The 20,048-nt window shown below is 48.4% G+C and overlaps 9 protein-coding genes across 9 annotated transcripts; 3 read left to right on the top strand and 6 right to left on the bottom strand.

Moving 5' to 3' along the window:
• Positions 1–341: 341 nt before the first annotated feature.
• N7481_013502 (uncharacterized protein) lies at positions 342–1,683 on the top strand (the record flags this gene model as incomplete). The annotated part of the gene is made up of 5 exons (XM_057272721.1): positions 342–513; positions 586–638; positions 704–977; positions 1,040–1,592; positions 1,656–1,683. Coding segments are annotated over 5 exons (1,080 nt in total), but the record flags the coding sequence as incomplete, so codon positions are not given.
• A 689-nt stretch (positions 1,684–2,372) lies between these two features.
• N7481_013501 (FAD-dependent monooxygenase) lies at positions 2,373–3,623 on the bottom strand (the record flags this gene model as incomplete). The annotated part of the gene is made up of 4 exons (XM_057272720.1): positions 2,373–2,515; positions 2,567–2,869; positions 2,923–3,205; positions 3,441–3,623. 4 exons carry the CDS (start codon positions 3,621–3,623, stop codon positions 2,373–2,375), a joined length of 912 nt encoding a protein of 303 aa, XP_057115352.1.
• Positions 3,624–4,680: 1,057 nt separating this feature from the next.
• Positions 4,681–5,901, bottom strand: N7481_013500 (uncharacterized protein; the record flags this gene model as incomplete). Its single annotated transcript, XM_057272719.1, has 5 exons — positions 4,681–4,890; positions 4,961–5,452; positions 5,520–5,587; positions 5,644–5,680; positions 5,731–5,901. The coding sequence occupies 5 exons, from the start codon at positions 5,899–5,901 to the stop codon at positions 4,681–4,683; spliced, it is 978 nt and encodes a 325-aa protein (XP_057115351.1).
• A 684-nt stretch (positions 5,902–6,585) lies between these two features.
• N7481_013499 (uncharacterized protein) lies at positions 6,586–8,265 on the top strand (the record flags this gene model as incomplete). The annotated part of the gene is made up of 3 exons (XM_057272718.1): positions 6,586–6,768; positions 6,887–6,995; positions 7,112–8,265. The coding sequence occupies 3 exons, from the start codon at positions 6,586–6,588 to the stop codon at positions 8,263–8,265; spliced, it is 1,446 nt and encodes a 481-aa protein (XP_057115350.1).
• A 204-nt stretch (positions 8,266–8,469) lies between these two features.
• On the bottom strand, positions 8,470–8,726 carry N7481_013498 (uncharacterized protein; the record flags this gene model as incomplete). Its single annotated transcript, XM_057272717.1, has 2 exons — positions 8,470–8,614; positions 8,680–8,726. 2 exons carry the CDS (start codon positions 8,724–8,726, stop codon positions 8,470–8,472), a joined length of 192 nt encoding a protein of 63 aa, XP_057115349.1.
• Positions 8,727–9,666: 940 nt separating this feature from the next.
• N7481_013497 (uncharacterized protein) lies at positions 9,667–14,403 on the bottom strand (the record flags this gene model as incomplete). Its single annotated transcript, XM_057272716.1, has 8 exons — positions 9,667–9,807; positions 9,878–10,220; positions 10,285–11,060; positions 11,118–11,596; positions 11,645–12,254; positions 12,304–12,513; positions 12,570–13,896; positions 13,955–14,403. 8 exons carry the CDS (start codon positions 14,401–14,403, stop codon positions 9,667–9,669), a joined length of 4,335 nt encoding a protein of 1,444 aa, XP_057115348.1.
• Positions 14,404–15,526: 1,123 nt separating this feature from the next.
• Positions 15,527–17,136, bottom strand: N7481_013496 (uncharacterized protein; the record flags this gene model as incomplete). Its single annotated transcript, XM_057272715.1, has 2 exons — positions 15,527–16,430; positions 16,499–17,136. The coding sequence occupies 2 exons, from the start codon at positions 17,134–17,136 to the stop codon at positions 15,527–15,529; spliced, it is 1,542 nt and encodes a 513-aa protein (XP_057115347.1).
• Positions 17,137–17,801: 665 nt separating this feature from the next.
• Positions 17,802–18,194, top strand: N7481_013495 (uncharacterized protein; the record flags this gene model as incomplete). Its single annotated transcript, XM_057272714.1, has 1 exon — positions 17,802–18,194. The coding sequence occupies one exon, from the start codon at positions 17,802–17,804 to the stop codon at positions 18,192–18,194; it is 393 nt and encodes a 130-aa protein (XP_057115346.1).
• A 266-nt stretch (positions 18,195–18,460) lies between these two features.
• Positions 18,461–19,738, bottom strand: N7481_013494 (uncharacterized protein; the record flags this gene model as incomplete). The annotated part of the gene is made up of 2 exons (XM_057272713.1): positions 18,461–19,191; positions 19,267–19,738. The coding sequence occupies 2 exons, from the start codon at positions 19,736–19,738 to the stop codon at positions 18,461–18,463; spliced, it is 1,203 nt and encodes a 400-aa protein (XP_057115345.1).
• Between the last annotated feature and the right edge of the window lie 310 nt (positions 19,739–20,048).

Here is a 20,048-nt window from a genome sequence, read left to right as displayed (position 1 = left end):
AATCAATCATCAGGTTCATCATGTGGATATTTTCCAAACATTCTTTGCGGCTCGCTCAGGACGTCCAAACGTCTATGATCGCGATTTGCATCACAACATATGCCGGCGCAATTTTTTCCGGAGGAGGAAATGTCAAAAGGAGGTTGCCTATCGAACATCAAACATGACCTGATCCTTGACGGACACCCCATGTTAAAGTATTCAACCTTGGTATGCGACCACTTCCAATGGTTAACACAAAGGTAATAAGTAAATAAAGCCTCGCCAGTTTTGTGACAACTTACATGGTACGAATATTTACGACGGCTTTCCCTTTTCTTCTTGATCAATTTCCCGACAGCTCACAGGAGGAGGAAGCGGAAAAACTAATCGCAGAATCCTCCAACAAGAATGTTGTCGACCAAGAAGAATACCCCAAATCGGTCGATACCGAACATTGCTGCATCAACATTCCAGCCAACCTCTTCCACGCTCCGACAGGAAACAATGAAAATATGGCCATAGGAACTGCCTGTATCGGATCATCGGAAGCGATAACGCTAGCTGTCCTGGCTATGAAGAAACGCTGACAGAATGCTAGAAAAGCTGCCGAGCAAGATACTTCATGTCCAAACCTGATCATGAGCAGTGGTGTACAGGTTTGTTGGGAAAAGGCAGCACGGTACTTTGAGATCGAAAAGAAGCTCGTTCCCTGCACGTCAAGAAGCGCCTTATGTTATCGTATCCGGTTCAAGCAGTGGAGCTCGTCGACGAGAACACGATCGGAATCTGCGCCATTCTGGGAACGACATACACGGGACAATACGAGGATGTCAAGGGTATAAACGACCTTCTTGTACAAAGAGGTCTGGATACGCCTATCCATGTCGATGCAGCTAGTGGTGGATTCGTCGCTCCATTCGTAAATCCAAGTCTCGAGTGGGACTTCACATTGTCGAATGTGGTTTCGATAAACGTTCCGCCACAAGTACGGACTCGTAAGCCTAATCCCCCATCTACATCAGCCTTTGATGCAATTCATTACCCGTTTCCATAATAGCCTCGAACAGTGTCCAGGTACACCCGGGCACAGGCTGGGCTCTCTGGCGCTCATCCTCCCACCTACCCGACGACCTGATCTTCAACATCGACTACCCAGGCTCTGATCAGCTGAACTTTACCTTGAACTTCTCCAAATCGGCATCGCACATCATCGCACAATATTACCAAACGATCCGTCTCGGAAAGAGAGGGTACACTGCCATCATGACCAATCTCACCGACACAGCTGACTACCTTAGCAGTCAACTCTCCGCTCTAGGATTCATCATCATGAGCGAAGGTGGTGGCCACGGTCTTCCGGTTGTCGCATTCAGACTTGGTCCCGAGCAAGGCATTTCATTTGATGAGTTTGCCGTATCTGCGAAGCTACGCGAACGTGGGTGGATTGTTCCTGCGTATAAAATGGCCGCTGATGCAGGTATGAGTATGATGCGCGCGGTTGTACGGGAAGAATTCAGTCGGAGTCGGTGTGAAAGCCTTGTTTGTGACATTCGGTGGGCTTTGAAAGCTTTGGTAGAGAGGGAGGTGCTGAATGTCCAACGGTATCAAGCGTGAGTCTTTCCTTGCTCTGTTGACCTTTGCAGTCCTTGACTAAACTTTTGAGATTTCTTCAGACTCAAAGTCAGAATCTGCTTGGCTTGAGGGCGATGTGTTTAGAAAAGACTTGCGTGTTGGTAACTCCAGTTGAGGAGAAGGTTGCAAGTTGGTAGATAGTAGTATGGGTGGTGGGTGCCGAGGTAGTGGTTGATGGATGGTGGTGAGTACCCAGCTGGTAGTGAAGATACATTAAGAGGCTTCAGCATACTACTAGTAGTACTAGTGTCACTTCAATATGTTTTTGGTAAATAGGAAGAATGTCCTAGATATAACCTTTAGCATCAAGGTTAGGTAATAGTGTCACCAGCCGTGGAGATCTTGAAATATCTATATGCACTGTGCAGCATTCAAGTTGATGGTTTTCCCCCTAGAACGAACTAGTATTAGCAGGTCAGTATTCGGAACCTTGGCATGCCGGATAGATTTAGAAGAGCGAGCAGAACCATCATATAACATTTTGTCCTGGGTGTGCTATTGTATACTTCGGGTATAGTTGAGGGATTGCATTTCTTCAAGTTCTACATGGACACCACTCTACGGGATTCCCATCTGGATTTGTGTACACCATCAATTAATCCTTTTTGAGATTCCGTGCCATCACAAGTGGGCTACCTTCGATTCTAGAGAACTCATGCGCATCCAAGCACGCTTGACGGGAGTTGAGAAGCTGGACTCCACGCGGGCAAATATATCTTTTTCGTAGGCTGCCAAAGATGCTGAAAGAGTTGGCAACATCAAGGATCTAGAATCGTCAGCACCATGAGCAGAAAATACGGGAGTTCTCTCTCTTGATTGTCATATTTCGGTTTCTCAAGGTCTACCCTTTTCACCAAGTCCAGAACATCAACAATGGCATTATTGGCTCCTTCATCCCTGACTATATTTAATTAGTAAAGCGAAGATATAACCAAAGTTGCGGCAAACATACACATCGTCATAGTGTGCGCGGAGTCCCCCCACCAGTGCGACACGGAGGGTGCGCATGTTTCCCGACCGAGTTGGAACATCCAATCCTCAATGCGAATGGATCGCGCCTCTGTATCGACAGGCAGTTTCTGCACGAGTGATTTAAACGGCTCGGACCAATTATCCGACAACTTCTTCATCAGTGCGATACGATCGGAGTTTCGAGACGGAATATTTATCCCCTTGGTGTCAGCCCAAGACACGATAATCTGGACATGATATCGATCCCGACCGCTGTCATCGAAGTTACTCGGTGTATCCAGGACTGTTCATTGATCCGGTTAGCAAACTTCACAGAATATTAGTGCGGGAACATACAGCTGAAGAAAAGAAAGACGTCTGTATCAGGATGAGAGCCCTGGAAAATGTAATGGTTGATCTTTTGCACGCTGTTCATCTCCTCCGCAGAGTACAGTGTGGATGCACCGAGTAGCTGGACCGGTAGAGGATTCATTGCAGCATCAGGATAAAGAATTTGTCGCGTACGCGACCGAGCGCCATCGCAAGCGATCAAAAGCTGGCCATTGTATTCGGTGCCATTGTCGAATTGCGCAGTCACGCCATCCGTTGTCGATTCAATCGTTTCAAGCATTTTACTCCACTGCGCTGATCAGCCTATCTGATTTACCCACGTAGTCTCAGTCCGATTTCAAAGTACCTTTACATCCAGCCCCGTTGTCAACAATTCTCGAACCGTCTCCGATTGACCTTGATGCGCTCCTCCGCATCGACGCTGTACAACGCCTCGCCCGACTTGAGATCAAAAAATTGGAATCGTCCAACATCACCATGCGCGGCTGCATCTTTGTTCACGAATGTTTCAGGAATCGTCGCACCAGTTCGTCGGGCAGTAGAGAGCGCAGCGCAGGGAGCGACCAATGCAGGGTCAACCCCCAGCCACCATTGCGGGCATCAAGGGCAGAGTCGCGGTCGAAAATCTCAAAGGGAATTTGTTTGCTCTGAAGATGTTGGGCGAGGATGAGGCCCGAAATACCCGCTCCAACGATAAGGATCGTCATTGTGCCCAGCTGTTGTACTGCAGCTGGACGTGCGCGAAGTGCGGAATACGGAGTAGCTCTACAAGGAATGCAATCAAGGGGGCGGCTCGATGGCACGCTGAAACATCGTTGAATCGCGTTCCGAGGCAAGACGCCGTCAGCGCCTAATCCAGTGCCATTACCATGCATTACGAATAATATTACTTTGTATTTTACGAAAGAATCATGCAATGCAATGCATTCGGGGAAGCTCGAGAGCGCCTACGCGGCCCGATGTGGAATTCCGAAGCGTCTAATGCATCTCTACGGAGCACGCTATATTGAAGTGCCAGGCAGAAGTTCCTCCGACAAAAGGGTCTTTCGCATAGGATTCCCCATCCGTTTCCATTTGCCTAATTCATTCACCCGATAGGGTATTTGACATCTAGTCGAAGGATCTAACAACCGGACTCCGCCGAGCGCCCATCGCCGACCCACGATCAGCGGCGCGGCGTCAACTTAATCCTTGTCGTTGAAGAGAGACTGGCTACAATTCCCCCACCGGAAGGGAACAGTCTTCCCTGGGCGTGCAGTAGCTCTGCTCAAGTGGATCAAATGTCTAGGAAACACCAATATAACTTGTGGATCGTGCGATCCACCTACTGGGGCCAAAGGGTGCAACCGGAAGCCCGACCCGAAGCGTGAATGCATTGAGTTTGGCGTGGCGTGCATCCCTGGCTAGTTCGAACTTAACTAAAAAGTATCTCGCTCCTTCCCATCAGGTATCAGCAAAGAAAACATTCCGGGAGATGATGATGCTAATGTCGGATAAATTGGTTCAGTTGGGGGCCACGACCCTTCTCAGCCCTGAAGACCTGACGAATACAACCCATTTTGTCTACCGTAATCTCAATTTATACATTACTTTATCCAAACCATACTCAAATATACATTACAACCATTGATTTCAAACTCTTTCCGCCCAAACTTTCTAGACACAAATCCTTCAGGGTTATCCAATCAAGAGCCCTTAGGAATTGCGAGAGTGTCCCTGGACACCCGGTATTCAACCGTCATTTCAATTCCTCCATGCGAAGGCTCATGACTGGACAGGATTAATTCCCTCACTCGGCGTACGTTTCGGCGCACTAGCGTGCGACTGCAGCTGAGAGCGTCCATCCTTGGTCCAGGTTTCCATCGCATAACTTCGACCATTACTGTTATAGTATTTGCGGCCACTGTTGGAGCGGAAATCGCGTACATAGCCCTTGAGAAGGGGGGCGAGGTATGGGACACAAGTGACGATATTCTTGAAACGTTAGTAGTATACCCCCCATCGTAAGATGAAACAAAGGAAGCAGATCAGGAAAGAAACATACCCCCACATTAAACTCGATCGTCCCCCAAAGCACCAACATGGTGGAATTTCCGTCGCCAAATGCGACTCGGTGGATCTGCGTAAGGCGAAGGATGGAACAGATCGTCGTGAACAGCCCCAATAGGAAGAGACAGACCACGCCTGCTTTTTGTGCGGGCTTTATATTGAGTCGGAGAAGGAGTGGAATCGGCAGGAAAATAATGACAACATCGCAAATGATCGTGAAAATCGCAAGGCCGTAAAATGTCGCGCCAACAGGTAGACATGATCCAGGTTCGTTGGGCATCCACGCCTTTGACACTGGCTTGCAGGTGAAGATCAATATTAAAGCTCCCACAATATGACCTGCTGTTGAGAGCGCAATGACAACCCAGATAACGATCCGATATATGCTTTTCGAAGTGCCCTCTAACAGTCGCAAGTAGCTGAGGCAGAGGGAAGTTTTGAATCCGGCGATGCCAATTTGGTAAAAGGGACGGCCGGCGTAGTTGATCTGTAAATAATTGCGTTAGCTTGATTTCCTGGAGAATGCAAGTATTCTTGTGTCGGAATCCGTTTACCTTAGTGTATGTGGCCAGGTCAGCCTTTGGTCGCAACTTGAGTGGAAGACCGAGTCCATATCGTGATTCTGCTTACTTGCATTAGACCCGTGGGAAACTCATAGATTAGGAATTACAATCTCACGGGAAATACAGAGAGCACTGTAGATAATACCAAACACCTAAATGCAGTCAGCACCTAAAACCAAATGTTATGTAGACGGGAACTTACCATGCTCATAACCATCACATAATCCGCCGCTCCAAGTCGACTCGCTTGCGCCCGCATAAACAGGCGCAAGCAGACAGTGATCACCATCAATATTGTCAGACCCAGACACACGCCGAGCACCACAGGGTACTGCGACACAGCCTCGACCTCGGGGTGGCGTTGTATACCCATCCCATCATGGCAGTTAGCGAGGCATCGATGAAGGAGAATAATCCACGTGGAGGGAAATGGGATCGATAAATCTGCGAGAAGGTACTCTAGCGCTGTAGCGAGAAGTTCTTTGTATGTTCCATGTATGTATGCATGGGTAATCAAAGGAGCCCTGGATGCATTGGCCTAGGGAAAACCTTCGCCCCTTGCGCCCGAACCCCCCTACCACCAACCATTGTCACTCAACAAAGCCTAGCAATTACAGTTTTGGTTCGCGTGTAACACACCATCGATCTAGATCTTGAGCCGAGAGAAAGTCGACCCCACCGGTGCAGCCGAAGATTAGCGATCCTGTGTCGGGAATCTCGCCGATCTCGTTGGTCGATGCGTAGGATCCAGTGTCTCATAGTGCTTCATCTCCACGCAAGTTGCACAGGCCAATAGGACTAATTTGTGAGCTCCCAGCTAGTGCAGCACTAACTCATTAGACAGAATGTACGGAGGACGGAGTACATTTGCTGATACTACCCTAGTACATGCCAGTACAAGTGCCACATGTACGCAGCATCTCTGCGAAACTCTGTTGTTTTAAACTTTGCCATCCCACTCCTCTCATCAACCAGCACACCCCAGCTTGATCCGATTTCTTTTTGCACCCCCAGGTCCAGTACTCTACCCCTACTATTTGGCAGCTGTATAGGCAAAATGGGCGAGAAAGAGCCCGCAGTTCAAGCAGTGGACCGCGACGACGCGGTCGTCTACCTCGAGGGTCACCATGCGAACGCGAATGTCGATCTCGCGGCGCTGCGCCGAAAGATCGATCGTCGGTTATTGCCGTACATGTTCTGCTGCTACGTGTTGCAGTTCCTGGATAAAGTCATGTTGAATGTAAGTTGAATCGAGTCCGATTGCGATTCCGAATCTGTCCCACCCCGGATCTGCCATTGCTGGACGATCCGATCGTCGCGCATTGACTCGCATTGTATCGCATACTAACATTGTCTAGTATGCGGCTGTTATGGGAATCAAAGTGCACCTTAACCTGAAAGGAAACGAATTCTCCAACACGGCATCCTGGTTCTTCATCGCGTATCTCATTGCAGAAGTACCGAATGGTAAGTCCATCCTTTGCTTTGCATATGTCACCATATCACATCACATCCCGTCCACCGCAATGTGAAGAGCACTGCAGATAAACTAACACCAACGTAGTTTATTTCTTGCAAAAAAGTCCCCGCTGCCAAATGGCTCGGAGGAAATGTGTTTTTCTGGGGCGTTGCGGCGGCAGCCTCCGCTGGCGCCAAAGACTACAAGACTTTACTCGCCGCGCGGATCTTCTTGGGCATCTTCGAGGCCACGATCGGCCCTTCATTGATGCTGATTAGCAGTCAGTATTATACGCGTAGCGAGCAGGCACCTCGTTTCACCTTTTGGTACATGGGACTAGGAGTCGCACAGATACTTGGCGGTATCATCTCTTTTGCTTTTCAGCATGTCGAACATGCCCAATTGGAAGGATGGCGTATCATGTTCATTGTTCTTGGTCTGATAACCTCCGTTGTCGGAGTATTGACGTTCTTCTTTATTCCCGACACCCCAATTAAAGCAAAGTGGTTGTCAGAAGAAGAAAAAGTCGCGCTCCTCCAACACGTCAGTTCTAACCAGACAGGCGTGTGGAGCACAAAGATCAACATCAAACAAATCGGCGAAGCTGTTATCGATCCCCAACTGTGGCTCATCACCTTGACAACCATCCTCATCTCCGTCTCCAGCGGCGTGGTAACAACTTACTCCGCAACCCTCGTTGCCGGCTTCGGCTTTTCAGGACCCATCTCCGCCCTCTTGAACACACCCGGGGGTATAGTTAGCATCTTCTTCACGCTACTTGTCGGGTACGGAATTCGCAAGACCTCCAACCGCTGGGCTTGGAATGTCCTCTGCACAATTCCCGGAATAATCGGCGGCGGACTAATGTCATTCCTCCCGAAAAGCAACACAGCAGGCGTTCTCATCGGCATCTACCTCGTCAACGCGATCGTCGCCACCCTCCCAATCCTCTACCAATGGACAATGGCAAATACAGCAGGCCATACAAAACGCGCTTTCGCAAGTGCTCTTGTTGCGGGCTCGTTTTCTGTCGGTAACATTATCGGCCCGCAGACATTTCAAGTGAAAGACGCACCGGATTATCGGCCTGCGAAAATTGCCGTTCTGGCGACTCAGGCTGCTGCTGCCGTTCTCTCGGTCGTGCTGTTTGCCTACTATTTCTTCGTCAATCGTCGGCGTGATGAGCAGAAGGGGCATGTTGATGATGGTATGGTTGATGAGACTAAGTGGGCTGGATTGACGGATAAGGAGAATCCTCATTTCCGGTATGCGTATTAGGGGATGCGGATAATAGCTGATGTGTTTGATTCAAAATGGTGGTCGAGTTTGTGTGCAGTAATCTGATGTAGTATATAGTGCAATTGTAAGTGTTAACCAGCCACTGGCTTTATTTTTCGCATGCTTCATTATGCAAGGTAGACTCCATCGACTAGTGGATATTTTATATGGCTATCCCAATAGGTCAAAGTCCGTCTTGGGGTTTTATTGATTTGGAAATGCCTCTGAGACATTAATGTAAATTTCAGGAAGGGATCCTTCTTTATCATCGGAGGGAGCTTGTGTCCTAGCCCAGGCATCAGCCAGTAGCTCTTGGAAATCCTCCGGATCCATGTCGGATGTTTTGACACTAAGGATAGTATATGGTAAATAAAAATGCACACAATTAGTTCAATTGCAAGGGAAACGACATACACTAGAGCATGTGAGAAAGGATGCCCCTCCGGAGCTGGAACGTGCATGGCGCTATCAACACTGTCACCGACCGCGGTGAGTGTTTTCGTAACAAATTCAGTCAAGAAGCTCTTACTTATATATCCCAGATTTTTAGTAAATTCAAACGCGAATGCTGGTCTTTCCTCTGCAGTTTAACCTCGGGGGCCAGGAATAAGTAACGACTTACGTCTCTCCAGGCTCAGCGCCATAGTTATATTCTTTAGCTTCCGGAGCGGAGAAGCTGATAAGCTAAAATCGAGAGAGGCCGATCAGTATAAAATAATGATATGATCTTAATTCGCCGAACTAGGCGATGCATCCCAACGGAAGTTCTGTATAATGTGATCTAATAGGGAACGCACAAATTCAGTCTAATTTGGTAATTAGTTGGAGGTTCATATAATCCATCAAATAGACTGTTTATCTTTGGGCTGTACTTGCACTCATTTTGCTTGTATAAAATATCAGTATATATGACTTTGTTTGATTCGAAATAAGAAGAGAGCGAAGCAAAAGGAAAGGATGATATTCATACGCGTTGCGAACGAAAATAGGCGGGGGAGGACGGCATTTTTTTTTCGATTTCCCCCACTATACCACTTAATGACGTCATTGCTAGCTCTACAAGCCCATACTCTATATTTTATTTTTTGAACTAATGGCGCCAATTTACTACGAAATACAGTTACTTATTGGGAGGTCATGGTACCTCCAATATATAGAGCCCGAGTCTGAATAACGTATGAGGTTACAGCGAAAGGATCCTTACATTCAATTTAGAATGTCCTAAATTCGCCTCGATGGGAAGCTACAGCTGAAATGAAAGACTGGTCTAGAGAGACAGTTTACGTACAGTGAGCCAGAGTGAGAAGAACAGAAAAGATTGAATGGAATGTTAACACCTCAAATGCCGCTATGTATAATCGCTATAGCTAGAAATGGAAATGCAATGGATGCGGCGTATCATCACTTCCTCCAGAGAGGCTTCATAACAGAACGAACATAAACAAGGAGGTAAACCATTAGATAGTTCGTGATGGTGAAAGCAAAGAAGATACCGAAGTAGGGCCACATCTTCGAATCGTCCAGGCCGATGCTCTCAAGGTACTATAGTTTAAACCAGTCAGTTCTCACGGTCCACTTCGGCTAAAGACTTGTTCATGCTTGGGGAACCTACATCATCACCACGGCTATATTGACAGTAGCCGCAGATACCACTGCTATCCTCATTTGAGAGGTATCCAACGCCCTTGCTCGCAAGCCAGGGACCGGCGTACTCGCCGCAGGTCATGTTGGGCGGACTCTCGAAGAGAGTCAATTCACTCGGGGAACAGATCACATTCGTTCCGCGGAGGACGGCTGTTAGGACACCGCCAATCCAGTAAGTGAAGGGCGTTATGTAGTACATCGTGTACTTCCAGAAAGCGGGCATTTGTTCATGGTGGCGAAGGATGCCGTTGAACAGCTCGCACATGATGATAAAGAATGGCATGAGAGTTGCGGCAACCATGGAGTCGGAGCTTGAGTATTGTCAGTATATCGATCGTATAGAATGTAATGTTGAGTTGGGCTTAGGGTACTTACCTCAGAGCAGCGATCCATTGTCCCCATGAAGTAGCGAATAGGAAAAATAGGAAAAACATCAGGAAGCTGTACCCTGCAGCGAATCCAAGAGGCAATCCGACCATGAAGTAGTAGAGCACATAGAAGATTGTTCCACCCACAATGGCGTATGGAATCTCAGAAATAATCTGCGCAGTGCTGAACGCAATCCAGTTGTAAACTCCACTCGGACCCTCTCTCGCCAACCAGATATCACGGTTCAGGATGAAGCGCATGGAGATGGCGTTGATGAATTCGGGAACGAGCATGAGAACCAAAAATGCGGAAAAGGCCTTGGATTGGAGATCGGTCGTGCTGTCTCCGATTTGGAGGTACGTGAGACCGTTGATGAGTGCGTGAAGGAACGAGGCATACAAACGCGAGTATGGATACTCTGCTGTTCTGTAGAATTGCCGGCTAGTTCGTTGGGTGAGGAGGACAGTCTGCTGATAGAGCGAAGGAAGGGATGGGGCCGTGGTCTTTCGGTGGATATTCTCTTGGGCCCGAATATCGGAAATTTCCTTCTTGACAGCCTTTGCGTCTTCGGATTCGCGCCAAATGGATGCCCAGTTGACATGATTCCCTGAAGACTTCATACCACCCACCACAACCTCGATAAGGAAGTCAGCAGCATTGGTAACTTTCTCGGGGTTGTGTCCATGTTTGGTAAAATATTCGAAAATCGCTTTGCCGGATTCTCCAACAGGGCCGAAGTAATATGTGCTTCCGCCTGGGCTCAGGGCGAGAACGCGGTCGAACTGAATGAGTTAGAATACTATATTGGATGGATGGGCTACTGGGGACAATTGACATACCTCTTCGAATTGTTGCTGATTCGCTTGGTGAATTGTGCAGAGAACAGCAAGCCCTTGATCCGACAGGCGACGGAGGAGTGCCACGATGCTTGTTGCGCCCTGGCTATCTAGTCCACTGGTAGGCTCGTCAAGGAACAAAAGCAATCGTGGTCGCGCACACAGTTCCACTCCAATTGTGACCCGCTTCTTCTTCTCAATATCCAGGGATCCGATTACCGCATTCTGCAATTCCAACAAGTCAAGTGTCTGCAAGACCGTTTCCACATAGGCCAATTTCTCATCTCTCGGAGTGTCCTTATCTTGCCGAAGCAATGCGGAAAATTCGAATGCCTCGTGAATAGTGCTACTTTCGTCGTGGATGTCCATCTGTTGGCAGTATCCGATCTGGCGATTGAAGGAATCATCAATGGGCTGGTTATCAACGAACATCGAGCCGGAAAGTGTGCCAGCGCTTTGTCGCTGAGTAAGTGCAGTCAACACTAAGGATTGTTAGAACATATTATCATGATACTGGGACTCCAACTCACAAGTAGATTTGCCTGCACCAGAAGCTCCGACGAGAGCTGTCAGAGTCCCAGGCTTACAATATCCATTGACCCCATCGAGAAGTTTGCGAGTTTCTTTGCCAATCTGAACGTTGAGCTCTAGGTCCGACCAGGTGAAGGTAGATTCGGTCGCAGCCAAAACCTGATCGGACTTGATTCCCTCGGACCCAGCAGGAGGTGCCTTGTGGTCAATCGGAACAGGAGTCGTCTCTTCATCAGATCCAGAAATCTTCTTGCGGTTAAGCCATTTCTTCGGGGCTCTGTATTGAATTGGGCCGGCACCATCCAACTCCCACTCCATGACTTCGCTAAGCCAGCAAGTAAGTCCAACAAAGACAACGGTGAAGAGGCAAAGAATGCCAAAGTTACGCCAAACGTGGCTGTAGTAGAATCCAAATTGGCTCGCCAAGTAGTCATCTCCGTTCACTACAGTGCTGCCGATTTTGCTTCCAGCATAAGCGCAGGTCTGGTATGCAATGTCGGTGTAGTTGGATCCTTCTGGTACGATTGAGGAGGGGGTGCAGGTGAAATTGACATTGTGGAATTCGGCAGCCATGACAGACTCGTAGGTGTATAGCGCCGGGGTTATATACTGGAAGAAAGTCAGCTAATGCGTTGGTTAATGTATCAATCCCACTCACCGCAATCCATCCTACCCAGGGAACATCCTGTATCATTTTGTCAACAGACAGGACATAACCACCAAAGACAATGCAGAATAGCACAGAAACACCACAATATCTTAGAGCGACCTCGAAATTGCTCGACATTGCTGCAAACACGCGAAATTGGGCTGTGAGGCAGACAGTGCAGGTGTAAATGAAAAGAAAGTCGATGAAGAAAGGGCCGGCCTGAAGTTGTTAGAAATTGCTTCTGTATGTTGTGGAGAACAGAGAATCGAACTCACATCTGAGCGCAATCCAGCCAAGAAATACATCACAATGAGATACAGTATGGTCAGAAACGCGGTGAGAATCATATCCTGCATGACACGAGCCATACAGACAGCACTGGGTCTCACAAAGGCGAATTTCTTTTGTCGGCTGAGGATATCTCTTCCTTGCATGGCTTCTTCCAGCTCTGACATCTGCAGCCAGGCCAACAGGATGGAGGAGTAGAAGAGTACACCACCACGAGAATACATCCCTTCAGTGGTCTGGGGCTGATTGTAGAACATGGAACCGATCAACAAGCCGTAGATCACGCAAGAAATGAACTTAATATAGAGAGGACTCATGTGCCCCTTGAGCTGCCATATCTGACGCTGGGCGCATATCACAATCTGACGGAACAGCGAAATTGTGTATGGAGATTTGGAAGATACAAAACGAGATTTATCGCTTTGCATAGAGCGCTTGAACTCCTCAACGCTTCCACATTCCGATTCACTTTGGTAAGATCCGTTGGCTCTGCCATTGACTCGCTTATCATCGTAAATCTCCACGGATCGCTGAACGTTCTTGAAAGCATAGCTTTCTCGGAAGGCCTGCTCCAGCTCAATTGGACCTTTGGGGGCGCGGTCTTCCCATCCAGCACGGAATCGTCGTCGCTCGGGCACAGTGATGCTGGTGAGGAAGTCGGAAGTGGTTTGCATCTCGGCACACTCATACCCCAAGTCCTCGAAGTATTGCTTTGCCTGACTAGCAGGGCCCTGGTATAGCATTCTCCCTTCGTCAATCAGAAGAACCTTATCCATGAGTTCGTAGATGGCATCTGAGGCTTGGTAGAGTGTGAGTAGTGTAGCTTTTCCACAGGTGTCGGTCATGATCCGTAAGCTACGAGCATAGTCCAGCGCAGATGATGCATCCAGACCTCGAGTCGAATTGTCCCAGCAGGTGACCGATGAATCAGTGGCTAATGACTCAATTATGGAGATACGTTTGCGTTCACCACCCGAGACACCACGAATATACTCGTTGCCAACGAGTGTGTTCATCGTGTGTGTCATGCCAAACACGCGGCCGTAGATCTCCAGATACAGCGGGATTCGATCCTGGTAGCGCTTAGGAGTCTTACTCTGCAGCGCAAACTCGAGAGTCTGTTTCACAGTAAGAGTGGGGAAGTGCACGTCGTCCTCGGGTACATATGCAACAGCACTGCGGTAGTGCTTCCGGACTTCATCCGGGCACAGGCCAGAGTAGTCGATCGCGCCTGTTACTCCCAGGAAGGAAGAGTGATGTCCTGCAATTGTTCGCAAGAAGGTTGAACATCCAGCTCCTGGGCGTCCTAGAACACTGTGAAAGGTTAGTCATAAACCCATTCTCTCTATTCAATCAACCCATTACTACTTACAGCATCATTTCGCCGCTTTCAACAACACCAGAAAAGTCTCGAATGAGCCGTCGTCCATCCTCGGGCTTTTTCGATGATACCCACGGCTGAAATGTCCATTCGTATATATCCCGGCAGGTCAAGGTACGCCACAAGGCCGTCCCTAAGGTCTTAACATTGGCATGACCATCACCTTCGCCCCAAGTTGAGACAGATTGAAAGCTCACTCCCAGATTGGAGCGCTTTTTCCCTCCCTGGACCTGTTCCTCAAGGAATTTGTCGAAGGAGGAGTGAGGCTCGGAGTACCGGACAGCACCAGGTTGACTCTTCTCTGTCAGCGTGCGATGGATATCAGCGATTGCATCTTCATCTGCGTGGGAGACGTGGACACGAGGGCCGTGATCTTCAGATGGTGCCTCGTGCCCCGCAATGAAGGACGCTTGGGGGCGCGAGTGCAGAGGAGCAGGCATGGTGAATCCTGATCAAATGCTACTATGATGAAAGTTTGAAGAAAACACGCATTTGCATGGTTGTGATATGAAAGGAAGTGGCGATGAAGAGGATATTTTATTTTGTGACAGGCAGAAGCTCCAAGAGATCCAGAACTTGGACCCAGGGTCCAGAAAGAGGAAGCCAAGCTACAATATGACTCTAAATTAACCAACAACCAATAGTAACACCCCTAAAGAACAAACGAAAAATTATTCACCCAAGCTGGAGACATCCGGTGGGTCCGCCATCCATTATGATCCATGACGAACAAGAAGATCTGATGTCCCCAGGATCTAGCGTGACCAATGGGAATTCCGGACGGTTCAGGCGGCCACGAGGAAGTGCGCCACGAGGAACAAGGAACACATTGGCCACCGGGGGTTTTGCGCAAGTTTACCCAAATGTGGTAAGTCGCAAGAGAGGGAGGACCCGCGGTCTCCGCGGGAGCCGACTAAATGAGGAAGTTCTGAGGAGAAGATCCACCTGGAACCAAAGGAAAAGCGGATCCAGGATGGATTGGATGATGCTGACAGGTTGAATTGGGCGGTGAATCTCTCAGCGCGGCTATTTCCAACTAATTCTGGATTGCTTTCTAATCATTTTGCCAGATATCGGGATGGAGCTGCTGTGTTTGAACCTGCCGCAGGAAGCGATGACCGATATGTGATGACCAATGACCGAGGCTTGGTGGTCGATGCAGGGTGCAGAGTGCAGGGTGGTCAATGCGACCTGTCACGAATCCGTCGGTGGATATGACAAGCAGAAAATGTCCGTGGTCTGACATGTCGAAAAAGCAATGAGAAACATGGAGGCACCGGTCATCTTAAGTAAATGGCGGTGGTGATTCAGATGAGGCAGCAGATGACTTCATGCTCTGCAGTCACACATTATAACCGAACAAATGTAATTTTCATTACGTTTGTTCTTGCGATATTCCAATTTAGGTACTCAATATAGATAGTCTTACCGAAACTGGAACTATATTCAATATGTTCAATGCAGCTAGCATTATGCTTTGCCACAGGACCTCTACCCGAGTCTTCTTCAAGTCTAAACTTTTCTATAAAAACGGAAATCAAATATTAGCGAAACCCCTCTAGTTCAATAACCATTCTTATCAATGCCATTCTCGCGGTACACCTGCAAGCTATACTTGGCAAATGTACTCCGCGAACGAATCCGCTTCCCATATCTCGTAAAAAGAGGCGGAATAATACAAAACAGCGTCGCAAACGCAGCCAAAATCGAGGCTGCAACATTAGCACCCAGCCCGTCAAACATCTCAGTCGCGAATAGCGGGAAAACAGCCGACATCGACGAACGAAGAAGCTGAACCGCCGCGAAGCCACTTGCCGCATACCCCATATAACTATCGGCCAGGTATCCCGCAAGCACCGAGTCGAATTCATTCACAGCATACCCAATTAGTACGAGCGCGGCCGCAGAGACTAACCAGTGAACATTGGTCACTAAGGGCGGAATCGTCCATGCGAACCACCATAGACCACCAGCTAGAATTGGAGCGCCGATAGAAAACCCAAGGAGTTTGTGCTCTGGCTCGAGAGGGATGCCTTGCTCTTTGTATTTCTGGATAATGCGGATATCTTGAATGCGTGTAAGCATTCCGGATAGGAGACCCACGCAGATGGCGATGAAGGGGAGGTAAGAGGATGTAGCTGAGAATCCCATTGAGACATAAATGGGTGGTAAGGCTTCAGTGAAGAGATAAATCAGGGCAAATGCCACTGCGCTCATCATCGCCACCATGAAAACGATGGGTTCTGTGAAGAAGAGTTGGATGGGTCGGAAGAGACCGATGCGGACGAATGTCATCAGATCGGGGGTGTGATCTGGGTTCAATGCTTTCAGACTATCAATTCCACTTTCCTTGCGGATCTTTGCGACCTCCATTTCCAAGACCGACGATGGCCGGGATTCTTTGATGCCGAATAGGAGAACCGTAACCATCGCCGTAACGACGGCAGAAATTCGAAATACCCATCTCCTACAACAACAAGTCAATTTTATTCTTCTTCGGAGCCCAGGAGAGGGGCTGCTTTTTCCTACACATACCAGTTCAGAGAAACAGTGATGTAGATACTCATAATAGGCCCCAAAGCAAGACCCATATTTGCCACAATAGCCCACAAGAAAATGAGCCATACCCTATCCTTCGAGTTGTACATATCCTCAATACTCCCCGCGACAACGATAGCCGGAATTGCAGAGAGAAACCCGGCCAAAAAGCGACCAACAATAACAGCCGCCAAAGATGGAACAATGCCGACGATCAGACAGAAGACGCTGTATAAACCGGTGCTGACAATGTAGAGCTTCTTGCGACCAAAAGCCTCTGACCAAGCCGGGAATATGATACCGCCAAACATTTGGCCGAGTAAAGAAAGCGAGACAAAGAGAAAAATAGCCAGTGTTTTCCCAATGCTAAATTCATGACGAGCATGATCGGCCGCTGAACTGCCGGCCGTACTAACAGATGTCGTGAATAGATCCAGGAAGATGACCAGGCCTGTGTCGTAGATCTTGCGAGACGCCGGCCAATTGCGCGGATGTCTTTTATTCCCTACGGACCAGCGAATTGACTCTCCATTTGGGGTGAATTCCAATCCATATTCATTTAGTAGAGCCTGGATGTTGCTTGGATCTTCGATTGGAGGGAGCTGTAAGGATTCACTTGTCTGAGTGACCCCCATAGTGAGGTTGTTGAAGTTGAAGCAAAGATCTATTTTACCTAGACAAGATCCAAAAAAAATTTGACGTTGAAGTTAAATAATTCCGGTGTAAAAAAGGCCTCATAAACTTCAGAAAGAAAGAATTCCCCGCGGGGTCGCTCTGAGTCAATCTCTTCTCGGCAGCTTTTCCGTTAAAGGAAAACCCTATGAGAACCCACAATTCCGGGGTGTGGCTGCATGATGATGCGGCGAGATGGATTTGTTTAGGCCAATGGAAGGTCTCTCGTATTTTCTGCGCGTATTTGTGCATCATGTATGGACTACTGCTGCAGATACAGTTGAGATTTATGTGATTCATCGATCAATCAAGTATATGGCGAATCCAATAGAAACAAGTACATCACGTAAAGCCACCTTGAAAAAGAACTAGGCATTTATTGTAAGATAACTCTGAAAAAGAGGCAATATGAAATCGAATATTAATGCAAATCTCAGGTTATTAAAATAATTATACTAATTTCGTCCCCAGTGGCCATTAATTCCTTGCATTCCTCCACAAAATACCTCCAAATGCCCTATTACTAAGACCCTAAACCCGCCAAGATCGTCTCCACCACCCTCAAAGTTGTCCTCCTTTTCATTTCATTTCTTCCCTTTGTTCTCCCAACTATTCTCCCCAACTCACAATGCCCACACAACTCTACAATGCTCTAATCCGCACCCACCATATCACCTCCCGGAAAAAGGTCGCCGCCCTAAAACGTGCCGCCGACACCCACAGCTGCTTCGTACTCCTTCGCTCCGGTGGGTGTCCGGGGATCATGTACGTCGAGGGGCAGGAACAAGGCCAGGTGGAGGGGTGGGTTGGAGTGGTGAAGAGATTACGATATAAGGATTTCCAGCTGGTGCGTAAACCGGGGGAACTCGTCTCTGAATCCGGGGGTATGCCTGATGACGAAGGACGCGCGACTGGGAGAGATGTTGGGTTGAATGAAGTTGAGAGTGTGAAGGAGTTTGGGAGTTTTATGGCGCAGCGGGGGGTTTGGGGGTGGTGGAGGAAAGGGATGGGATATTCTTGATGCGATGTTGGTTTGATTCGATTCGATCTCTCTACTCTTCTCTTCTGTTTGGTTTTTACTTTTTTTACATGATACCCTGCCACTGGCATTTCAACCTTCCAGTCTCGATCTCGTATTCAACGACTTATATTGTCTATTCTGTACAATCCTGCCCTCGGTTCCCATTCTCAAAACGCCAAAATACCGATACGCTCAAATCTACAAATGGAAACAATGATGGTCACTCCTTGAAGACACGACCACTTCTTATACTGGAGCAGGATAACTCAGTAACCTGCAAACGTCCTGTCGAAGAAAAGAGTAGTCAGCACTGAATGAACCCATCCACGCACACCCACACAGAGCAGGGGCATACACACCTTTCGTTGCCTTCGGAAATGATCATAAAGTTCTTTCCATAGTTCTCGATCGCGGCATCCACTCTCCTGAGCTGTCCCGGGTTTAGTGTCGCATTTAGGCTGGATCTCTGCCAGCATTTCTTGCGGCCACATAACCCAAGGCTTGGGCAGAGGGTCATCCGAGAATTGCACAAACTTGCTCTCCGACATGACCTTATCAGGAATCCAGTCCTTCTCCGTCCCCAGGAACTTTTTATGTTCCTTTCTGCGGAACTCGCTCGTGAGCAAGCCGTACTCCTTGTGGGGAAGAACCATAGCACTATCCCCATAGCGAAAGTTTAGAATCGCCGTATCTAATCCAACTGTCCCGTTCCAGATATCCAATTGGCCATGGGTCGCAAGACGGGTCATCTCCTGCAATCCCAGGAATTCCTTGTACGAGGGCTCGATCACGACAATCTGGGAGTTGAGGGTGTGGGAGTTGGGGAGTGTCCAATAGGCTCGAGGCATGGCGACAACGGTGGGTGGGAGGAAGAATAGCTCATCCATGTGATTGAGTAGGGTGATGTCGGAGTCGAGGTGAATAACGCGATCGTATTGGATGACGCCGAATGCGTTCAATTTGGCCGAACTGACGTCCCAAGTTGCGTCGGCAAATCCTAGCAGTGAAAATGATAGTTAGCTCTGGTCATCATGGGTGGGTGGTCCTGTTCTATCCTATCTTTCCCACTCACGTTCAGACGGTCGCTTGATTGGCTCGACCTTGATTGGCGACATCTGGACGTTATATCTGCTTTTGGCCATGATCAGAAGCTCGCTGATGCGATCAGAGTCGTCGTCAATGATGAGATCCCACTCGTCTGGGTAGAATAGCAGGGTTTCCGCCTTGGATTGGAAGCGCTGCAAGGCCGCGTAAACCATTAAGGAATTGCATAGATCTGTCTCGCTAGTCGCGTACGTTGTGTAGGCATAGCGCGTCCAGTCGACCTCATCATAATGAATATGGGGATTTGGCTGCGGAGGAAGTGGTATCGATTTTGGCCACAAGCAGTAAACAATGAGAGCGAAGAGAATGACCCAAGTGCGGATGTGTCGTAGTTGGCGTTTGGCCATCGCTGACCACGATTCGTCGGGAATATCGAAGAAGTCTTTTTCCGACGCATCGGACCCCCGACGAAGAGGGAATGCCGAGTCCTTAGCCGCCATTTCTGAGGACAACAGCGGTGACGAAGACGGAGACGGACAGGAGAGACGAGAAGGTCAACATTGAAGTGGAAGTGGCAGTTGAAGTCGAACTTCCGCGGAGTCGATGTGCTTATCATCACGTGGTGATTGCCCAGGGGAGACGCGGCGATGACGTGTATTTCTCGGACTAGAAATCGGGAAACATCATTAAAAATTATAACTGAGCTTAGATGGTCATTTGATTCCGGCGTTGAGTACAAAATATTGCAGTCAAGTGGGCTGAAAACTGGTAACGACCTCCCGTTCGCCCGGGCGAGCCAGAGTCATGATA

The sequence above is a fragment of the Penicillium waksmanii genome (genome assembly GCF_028829765.1).
Source record: "Penicillium waksmanii strain IBT 27052 chromosome Unknown utg000011l:1.0-400869.0:1.0-401085.0, whole genome shotgun sequence".
Lineage (NCBI taxonomy): Eukaryota > Fungi > Ascomycota > Eurotiomycetes > Eurotiales > Aspergillaceae > Penicillium > Penicillium waksmanii.
Note: the sequence above shows the minus strand (reverse complement) of the source record. Positions and strands in the feature narration are given on the sequence as shown.